This window comes from Dendrobium catenatum, unplaced genomic scaffold (genome assembly GCF_001605985.2).
Source record: "Dendrobium catenatum unplaced genomic scaffold, ASM160598v2 original_scaffold_27293, whole genome shotgun sequence".
NCBI classification, from domain to species: Eukaryota; Viridiplantae; Streptophyta; class Magnoliopsida; order Asparagales; family Orchidaceae; genus Dendrobium; species Dendrobium catenatum.
This window is the reverse complement of record NW_021345752.1, coordinates 72,298-82,952: the sequence shown is the minus strand read 5'-3', so window position 1 is coordinate 82,952 and position 10,655 is coordinate 72,298. Positions and strand designations below refer to the sequence as shown.

General features: G+C 36.6%; 1 protein-coding gene across 1 annotated transcript; it reads left to right on the top strand.

Annotated features, from left to right (window-relative positions):
* Positions 1-6,500: 6,500 nt before the first annotated feature.
* On the top strand, positions 6,501-9,872 carry LOC110107078 (NAC domain-containing protein 37). The gene is made up of 3 exons (XM_020837222.2): positions 6,501-6,995; positions 8,539-8,804; positions 9,278-9,872. Exons 1-3 carry the CDS (start codon positions 6,827-6,829, stop codon positions 9,662-9,664), a joined length of 822 nt encoding a protein of 273 aa, XP_020692881.1. The 5' UTR covers positions 6,501-6,826; the 3' UTR covers positions 9,665-9,872.
* The last annotated feature ends 783 nt before the right edge of the window (positions 9,873-10,655 follow it).

Genomic DNA, 10,655 nt, shown 5'->3' with positions numbered 1-10,655 from the left:
CACAATATAGGGCAATGGTCAGATGCAAGTCTAGCAAGGTGCTTAACTTTCAACCCCTAAAAAGAATCCATAATTGAAGAGCTTATAAGAAATCTGCCCAAACTTGAAAAAATTCTACTCCTCGCATCTTTATTGTTTGTCCAAGTAAAAGCAAGAACATTGAAACCAAGATCAATCAAATCATTTTCCAACATAAACTCACACATATCATTTGCAGCTGGAAAAAAATGAAAGGCCTTGCCCCCTAAATACATATCTTTATCAGCATATACCACAACCACCTCCCAAATAATATTCTGATCAGTTACAAGTCTCCCCATAATACATTCCTTGGCCTAAAACATAACCTAGAAAGACACCACATTACTCTTCCACAAAACCAAAATGCCACCTTTAAACTCTCAATCTATTCCAACAACTTTGTCAATTTCCTTTCTAAAGAAAGATTCCATCTTAGTCTCCAAAAGGTTAAACAAAGCTGATATGATTCTCGCCAAAGAGATGTCATAAGTAGTTCCCCGTCTCCTTCTTACTAGCACCTCTACAATTCTAGCATAAAAGGTTAAACAATATTTACCATAGGGGAAGCATCCCCGCCAGTCAGATTATCAAGAAAAACACCTGGTTCATGTTAAACTTTCACTCCACCTAAATCAACATCACTACCCTTTATACCATCAGTTTATCAATAACATTCACAAATTGTTCCAAAGAAGAAGATACCAAATCAGTCTTCATATGTCTGAGAACAAGCTCCAACGTCCTCCAACTCATCTTGTCAATTGCTTGCTTCGTGTCTACTTTCAAAGCCATCAAACCCAAAGCCGATTTGGAAACTTGGAATCTTTCATCAACTCCTGACCAAGTAAGCAGTGGTTTGAAATAGAGCGGCCCGGTATAAATTCTTCTTGTTCTTCAGAAATAAGCTTTGCCAGCACACCTTTGATTCTATTTACTAACCCCTTTGCAACAATCTAATAGATTATTTGGCAAAGACTAATCAGCCTGAATTTGGACGGGTGATCTGGATTAACAACTTTAGGTAAGAGGACTACAACCGTCTCCTTCCAACATGGATCCATAGTACCATAAGCAAAAAATTCCAATCAAGCTTTTGCATATCTTTTCCACTTCATTTAAAATAGATTTTGAAATAATAGTGTGGGCCACTAAGCAAACATAAGACGGGATCAGGACCAAGTTAATCAATGTGACTCTCCAAGCCATTAAGAGATACCTCAAGCCCCATGCCAAAGTATAACCACGCACCTTCTAAATAAGAGGAGAAAAATCAGTCATTGTTAGCCTCCTCAGCGCCAGCCTTATCCCCAAGTAATCCATCTCCTCTACCCTGCAGCAGCCAGCCAGCCTGGCCAATCTGGACTTCATAGAGGACGGGGTATTCTTACTAAAGAGAATAGCACATTTGCTTATGTTTACCCTTTGCCCCGTCCAAGAGCAGTAGTCCTCCAATAAAGTGATCATGTCCTTCACATTAGGTATAGTGGCACCTGCAAAAAGCAAAACATTATCAACATAAAGAAGGTGGGAGACAAGAGGCCCCCCACCATAAATAGGCACTCCCAATCGTTGAAAATTTTGATGCATGTGCAACGGGAGAAGCTCCGAGCAAAGAATGAAGAGATAAGGTGATAGAGGGAACCCATGCCAAAACCTGCATTCGGCCACAACCCATCTGAAATCCGCCCATTAATCAATATCGAGAATCTGGGAGCTCGGAAACAGTTCAAAACCCACATATCAAACATATGAGGGAAGCCCATGTGCCGCAAAATGGGCTTCAGGGTCCTCCAGATCATCTTGTCATAAGCTTGCTCCATGTACACCTTTAGTGCAAAGAAGCCCGAGGAAGCTTTAGTGACCCTGAATTTGTTAATCATCTCCTGCCCCAACAAGTAGTGACTAGAAATAGATCGCCCTGGGACAAAGGCGGCTTGCTCCTCAGAAATGAGCTTAGGCAGCACCCCTTTAGCCCTATTGACTAACACCTTCACAACCACTATATAAATTATCTTACACAGGCTAATGGGTCTGAATTTTGGCGGATGATCAGGGTTGATCACTTTTGGCACAAGGAAACCACCGTCTCCTTCCAAGTTAAATTCATGTTCCCGGAGGCAAAAAACTCCAAGCAGGCTTTGGTAACTTGCTCACCCATAATCTCCTAGAAGCAATTGAAGAAAGAAGCCATAATGTCGTCCCTACCAGGAGCTTTGTTCTGGCCCAAGGAGCGGACCGCCGCCCAGATCTCCTCATGAGTAACCTCAATGTAGAGGGATCCAACAAATTTGGAGGAGAACCCAGATTATGGAACCTAGAAATGTCATCCCAGAATTGCCTCAAATATCTGTCCTTATTAGCATAGACAATAGAAACCTCCCAATCCAAACCATTGGCCTTGAGATGCCCCAAGATGCATTGGTTGGTTTCGAGAGCTGTATGAAAGGAAAGGGAATCATTCTTCCACAGAAGAAGAATGCCCCTAGCAGTGCCAATAGTGGGTTGAAGGACAAAATCCCAATCCTTACCAGCAAGTTGATCAGCCTCACGCCTACTAAACGATTCAACCTTGGTCTCTAACAATCCGATGAAGCTAACGTCAAGCCCCCCGATTAGGTGCCGTAATTAATTGCCCGTCGCCTTGTTACACACACCTCTGCAATTCCAACATAGGATGTTAAGCATGATCCACCAAAGGGGAAGCATCCCCGCTGTAATAAACTTCAGAAAAAACCTCTTGCTAATGAGCAGCAAAGTCTCCCTCCATAATATTACTGTCCAAAGAATTATTAATAACATTGATAGATTACACGGTGGAAGAAGAAGCCAGCTCGTCAAACGACTTCCTATTTCTCCTAACACTCGACAGCTTTTGTAACGGGCCAATATGGCCCAATTCTTTGGTGCATCTACCCTTGGAGTCCCTGGTTTACACATTCTTTGTCTTCAGCACATTGGATTTTTGTCTGGAGAACTTCAAAACTTTCGGGACCAAAGTCTGAGCAGGAGATGCCACTTGGACCCTACAATTCCTCCTCTTCATAATAGCCAGAGACATGGACTTTAGGGCCAAGCCATTCTCCAACACCCTCATATCACCCTGAGACACACTGCTATCAGAGAGCGGATCAGGTTGAGGAAATTGTCCAACATCAACGGACATAACATCCTGAGGTTGTGGCAGAGCCAAACTAGTTGTCCCGAGCTGGGCAGGCCCATCTGTGCCCGTAACTATTCCATTCAACATGTCAGAATTCAGATTATTGTCCATAGCACCCTTCCATTCCAAGTGATCAGGAGAGACCAGCAGACCGCACGAGTCCCTGCTTACTGACCTCCCCACCCCAATAGAGCGCTCATTCGATTTATCTCTTTCCTCAAGAGGCAAGCCTTTAACCATAACATTAATCCTAACATTGCTCCCTCCATCAGGAGTTTCATCCATAGCTTGGTGCTCAATAGAAGTAGGTCCTTTGGCAACAACCCTCTAGACCGCACTACTTGTAATCTTCATTGCAGAGCCAGCCTGTCATTGGCAGAGACCTGAGGCTTAGTTTCCACTTTAGATGAATTTGGTCTTCTCCTTCTAGTGACAATGGTTCACTCTCCAAGCTCAATATCAACGTCCTTAAGATTCTCACCCGCCAAATTAGTCCTAGTAACCGGGCTCCCCTTTCCTGCCCGGTCCGCCACCATATCCCTCTCATGCCTGGAGCCAGAAGTCCCAGTCTGACCCCTTGAAGGACGAGTCTCTCCAACTTGTTGCACCGGCTCCCTGCGGCATCAACCTTGTGACACACCTTTCCACATGCCAAGCATATCAACGGGATTCCCTCATACTCAACCGGTTGAAAGAAAGCTTCCCCCAGCCCTTGAGCCCACACCCCCTTAGGCAATCTCTTAGACAGGTCCAGACGGACACATATACGTGCAAAGGCATATCTATTCCACAGTTTGGCCTATTCATTGATGTACAACCATTCACCCATACCGGCAGCCAAACTTGTCAAGTTTGCCTCATCCCAATATTCCAAAGGAAAATTTAGGAGATGAATCCAAATAGGATACGTGAACTTCCGCATCGAGCTGGATGACAACCTAGCAGACCACTACTCAACCCTAATAATATGGCCAGCAACGTACCATGGGCCCCTAATCATGGCATTATCCTACGCATCAACATCCTTAAACCAGCATAAGAAATAAACATATCCCATTGGAGTAATCTGGGTTAAGCTGAGGTGCGTCCACTTCTTTTGGAGCTCATTTTGAATAACCCAGAATGGCACCCGACATCCCAAGAGGCTAATAACAAGAGCACGTCCAAGCTTTTGAATGTTCCCTCTTGCCTTATCCAGGTCTAGTCTAACCAAGCCATCCTCCCGTAGGAACGTTTTCACATCATCCTCCAGACTTAGTGCAATAGGCAACAGTTTCTTCCAAGCAGTTGTGGCAGTCCTAGATCTAACCCCAGCTCTTCTAGCAGGCCTGGAGGGATCTTGCCTCAGCTGGGCGGACTGGCTTCCCACAGGAGCATTTCGACAAACACATGGAGGGCAGTCCGGAGCAGCGAAGGAGACACTACAGAGGGCCTCTACATGGTCACCCTTGGAAAGTAGCACCCCATCAGTGTTTATATTACACCCAATAACCCCACCAATGGTACCAAAACTAAGGCGCGGTAGGATCCTGTCAACATTCATACCAACATTCTGGGCATCCTGGGTTAAGGGAACCTTGTCCAGGTCTAGAATCCGACTTAAGCTCCCAAATGTAAATTGCAATTTCTTAGGTTCAAACACAGGGTTGTCCAACATCTTGCTTACCTCAACCCTCGCACAGGAAGAAGGCAACACATCTTCGCCGGATTCCAGCATCTCAATCTTTCCGGCATCAATTTTCATCTCGTCATGAGCATTCGAGTCCCTTGTATCTATCTGGACAACCATACTAGAGCCAGCCTTGACCTCATTCAGGAACTCCACAACCTCAGAACCTCCCATAATCTCCATACCATCCCTAAGCTCAGAGGGGTCTTGCAATTTCAAGTTACAGTTATCCCTGACCACGTTCAGGGCAACCTCCACCTTCCCCTAGATAATAATAATAATAATAATAATAATAATAATAATAATAATAATAATAATAATAATAATAATAATAATAATAATAATAATAATAATAATAATAATAATAATAATAATAATAATAATAATAATAATAATAATAATAATAATAATAATAATAATAATAATAATAATAATAATAATAATAATAATAATAATAATAATAATAATAATAATAATAATAATAATAATAATAATAAAAAGAATTCATGTAGCCTACCCCATATAGTGGGATAAAGGCCTGTTATTATTTTTGTTGTTGTTGCTGCTGCTGCATCCTCAGCGAAATTTTCATTGGCCTTACATTGCAAGCAAATTTAATTAATTTAATTGTCCTAAATCTAAACATCATTAATTATTATTTGCTCTCCTATTATTTCCCTTGTCATGATTTGTTGAATTTTCGTTTCTAATTAATATTTAATATTCAGAAAGAAGAATGGAACCTATTGCTTAGGAGATCGGAATTTACTTTTTTTAGTAGAACATAACTTAATTAAAATCATATAATTATAAAATTTCATCCAATATTCAAAAAAATAAAAAAAGGCAAGGTGTTTGTTAGTTAATTGTCCCCGTCAAGGTAACTTTCATAACTATTTTCCACATTCTTCTTGTCATCCAAATAAAATAATTAGCTGATGCCACCACCTAAATCTCTCTTATTTATCTTAACTATTAAGAAAACATAATTTAATACACAAACTAAATCATTAAAAGTAAATTACCTTTCAATCCAAAAACTAAAATTTAACTCACATAATTATATTAATTAATGTAACAAACTTATTAAGCATGATGATTAAAATAACAATATATATAGTTCAAACAAGATAGTTTCATATAGGGTCTTTTCCAGTGAAATTTCTAACGGATTTTCCAGCAAAATTTTTGACATATTTTTATGTCGGAAATTAAATAAATGTTCCTATAGAAAATTGTCGGGAATTTCATTGAGCTATTTTATTAATGACTAAATTTCTGACAAAATTACCGATGAAAATTTTGCCACGGGTATAGTGAAATCATCTTATATTATTTCAAGGTATTTTAAGAGAAGAACTTCTAAGCTTTTGAATACATATTAGTTGTACAAATTGCTAATTAAGTTTCTTTGAAGACAAACTTGAACTCTATACAAATATTGTATGAACATAACAACCTTAAATGTCATGAAGCTATATAGATAAGTGTTTTTATCAAACAAGGAAACGTCAAGAGCGTGGGGTAAGCTTTATTTACCACTAAGGAGAGATTTCTTCTGACCATGGCTCTCTCCTACTTCACCTTGTGGCACAAGTCTTAGCAGTCCTATAGTTTCTTCCCTGTGATTGCAACGTATATCCGGAGAAGATTATTAGAAGATAGACATTCAAATATGCATATCCCTAACCTTTTCTTGATCTTCTATGCTTATAAATATACATGCGTGTGTTGGGATAAAGCTCCCTCAGTCTTATCTCTTTATAAGATTTTTATCAGCTTGTTATTGATTTCAGCTCATATATACTTCTTCCTACTTTACATAAACTCCTCAGATCTTTTTTTCTGTTCTTCAATTAAGCTCTCTCTCTCTCTCTCTCTCTCTCTCCTATCTCAGCTCATATATAATTCTTCCTACTTTACATAAACTCCTCAGATCTTTTCTCTCTGTATCTATCCATCTCTAAAGAGGGGAAATGGGATTAAGGGAAGTAGGAACTACTCTACCTCCAGGGTTCAGGTTCCATCCAAGTGATGAGGAGTTAGTAGGACATTACCTATACAAGAAGGTGGCAAATAAGAAAGCTTCTCAGGGAACCATGGTGGAAGTTGATTTGCATATTCGGGAACCTTGGGATCTTCCAGGTGAGTCTTGCTCTGTGTGCTAGATCTTTCTCCTCCTTAAAAAAAATTTAATCTATGCAGAAAAAGAAGTTTTATTTATATATATATATATATTGATAGCACATAGACGAAGAGCTTCTTTCCTCCATATTTCAATGCAATGATTTCCTCTCTAAGAAAGTATTAGTTATGTGTAAGATTGAATGAATGTATGAACGCAGATATATCTACTTAGAAAATGTTGTTTGTATCCATATTGGCTCTCTATATAGAATTTCATGCCTTATAATCTCTCTCTCTCTCACTCTCTTCAAAATCTTCATTTAGCTGATAATTTCTTGCTAATTGTTTACTGATTTTCAAAAAGTTCTATGGTGAAAGCTGATTTCTATAAAAATAGTAACAAAATTATTTTTTACACAGCAACTTTATATATATTACAACCGTCCCAAATAAAGCCATATTTACTCTTCCAACACCTCCTTCTTCCTTCAACAATCTGCAAACATTAATTCTTGCATGCCAGGGCTTGCTTGTGAGGCCATTTCCATCCATTTTACAGGCTTCTCTAGCTATTCAGTGTAAGATATTTAGAGATAACTGAACAGTCCAAAAACTTTTAATATAATTAGTTCAAACGTACAGATAGCTTACATGTACACGCTAATTAATACTGTAGACTACGTACCTTAGTCATTTAACTAGCTATATTATTCTCCCTTTCAATAATATAGATGTCCACAACATTGGCCCACTTGTTCCTTGTAGCACAAAATCTCCAATGATTTAAACTTGCACTCATAGTCCTTCCACGTGCCCCAAAATGTTTTTTTTTGGGGGATTTTTTATATTTCTTTTTAAGGGATTAAATTCTATTTTAAAAAAAAAATTTAATGTCATAGAATTATAAAAATCAGATACAAGAGTTAGAGACATCTACCTTCTAAAGTAAAGAGATTATTGCTTGAGCTAAAGATCGTTAATGGAAATATAGAAATCTATATCATATGATTTTAATGATTATACGTATAATACGATTATGTATAGACTCGTGAATTTCATGGAGAAGTAGCTTAAAGCATAATACATAAGCTCGTCTTGAACTTGAGAGACCTCTTCCGTCAGAATAAGTATATAAGTTCATTGATATAGAGATATTTAGTTGCATTAGATATGTTGTGATGCAGAGTAGTTTAAAAAGATTCTTTGGCTAATAATTGTCTCTATTAATATGACAAAATAAGAAATATTTGGAATGATTGTAGCTGCATGTAAATTTACTTTTGAAATGATTAGATGATGAATAAATTTTGTTAAGTTTAATTCCTATGAATATATAATGTAGACTTTGTTCTTTCAAAAAAGGAGAAGAGAAAAAAAAATCAAATAGCATAATATCATATAACTGAAAAAAAAAAATATCTAAACTAATGTAATGAAGGCATCTAAGAAGAGTAACGAAGAAAATTAACCTTCTATTACATCTTATAATTTATTTTTATCATGAAGATTGTAACTCAAGTGCTAATATAATTATTGTTTATGTTTTAATTGTTGTTTTTAGAGATGGCAAAGCTAAGTCCAAATGAGTGGTATTTCTTTAGCTTTCGCGATCGCAAGTATGCAACAGGATCACGAACAAATAGAGCAACAAAGTCTGGGTATTGGAAGGCAACGGGGAAGGATCGAACTATCTATAATCCTAAAAAGCATGTCATGATAGGAATGAGAAAGACATTGGTATTCTATCTTGGAAGGGCTCCAAATGGGATTAAAACTAATTGGGTCATGCATGAATTTCGGCTTGAGACTCCCAATTCTCAACCTAAGGTTTGTTCTTTTAATTTATTTAATAATTAATGTACATATTCTTGTAAAAAAATTATTTCTATTTCAAGTAATATAATTCTTTTAAAAATTAGTGCATGGTTGCAAGTAGTATATAATATGATTTAAAATTGATTACATTAAGAGCACTTTACCTTTACAAATGTATTAAATAATTTTAGGCAGAGAACCAATCCTTATAAGGAGAATAAGAAAGATAATAATTTGAAATAAAAATAATAATTATGGAACTAATAACCTTTTTTGGTCAAAAGAAATATAGTTAGGATTTAGTATAAAAAAAGTAAGTTAAGCTAAACTTTTTATTAGGAAAGTGAATGAAAGAGATGTCCACATAAATAATGTTATCAGAAAAGTTAAAACTGATGAGAATAAGCAACATAATGTCGCCAACAAATTTGAAGGATCGTTATCAAGATAAACATACTTATTTGTGTATGTTTCTTCTATGACAGGAAGACTGGGTTCTTTGCAGAGTCTTTCACAAGAGGAAAGAGGAAAGAGAGAAGGAAACTACCACTTGCTATAATACTATTTCACCTCCTGATTTGTGGAACACCTCCTCTCCTATTGTTATGGATCAGTCACTTCCTTACTATGAGGAACTAAATGGTTGCTCGATGTCCACCATTACTACATACCAAGAGGAAGATACAAACTTAAACTATATTCAAAATGCTTCTCTAATGCAATGTGACTTCCTTAATGACTTCACATATGATCAGATGGAAGTGGGACCAAAGAATGGAAATATTGATCATCAGTATGAACTTATGTGGGATATGGGGCTTCACCATGGCCATGATATTGTAAACATAGAAGAAGTAGGCTTTCAAGGGTGAAAGGATACCCATACATAGAGATGATAAAATAGATCAATTATTAGGTCATACTACATGTATATATTTATGAATGTTGTGTTATTTTCTTAATTAGGAAAAGTGTCAAGTTTTTTTTTTTTTTTTAAGAGTCAAGGTTATTGTTTGTAAATATCACAATTAGATGTTGTTATGAAGGCTTGTTTGCTTGAAAACAAATAATAGATTGATTTTTTTTTTTGTGGGGCTTAATAAATATATTGAACTTGTCATCATCAAACTTTTAATTTGTCTCTCTCTTTTTCTTCTTTAAAAAAAAAAAAGAGAATTTTTAATATTCTGTTATCCAACTGTTGTAGGATTTTTTTTAGCTTTGTTGACTTGTTAAATTTATTAATCATTATAAATTTTATGCTTCATTAAAGTACTTTTAATTGAGTTTTTTGTGCTCTCTGATATGATGCTTTTCCCATGTCCCTTCTACTGAACTTAGGCAAGGTACTTCAAGGAGAGAATATGCCTTATTTACCTAGAGATTTGTTCTAATTTATGGCCAAGTTTTTTTTATATATATGTAGGATTGGCCAAGTTTTATACAGATATTTTGCGAGCTTTAATTTTTATGATTAATTATATTTTATGTATGCTCAATGCAAATTTTGTGTATTTGGATAAAATTTTGTCAATATTGTTATCGTCAGCTCTCAAGTTCTAGATGAGAAAATTGAAGTGTTGTGTTAAATATTTAACAGTCAGAATAAAACTTGTTGAATAATCATGATATGAATGAAATTTTGTGTATTTGAATGAAATTTGGTTGGGACAAATATGAATCGATGAAGATTTTATGATTTTTATCATTTCAAGCAACCTTCTGGTCTCAATTAATCAACGACAAAAGGCAACATGATGTAACTTCTAAGAAACATAATTACTAGTCATTGATTATCTCCTCTCAACTCTTCTAAGCCTAAGAGGATTTTATGCTTAGGTCATACTTTGGTGTAAGGCATAA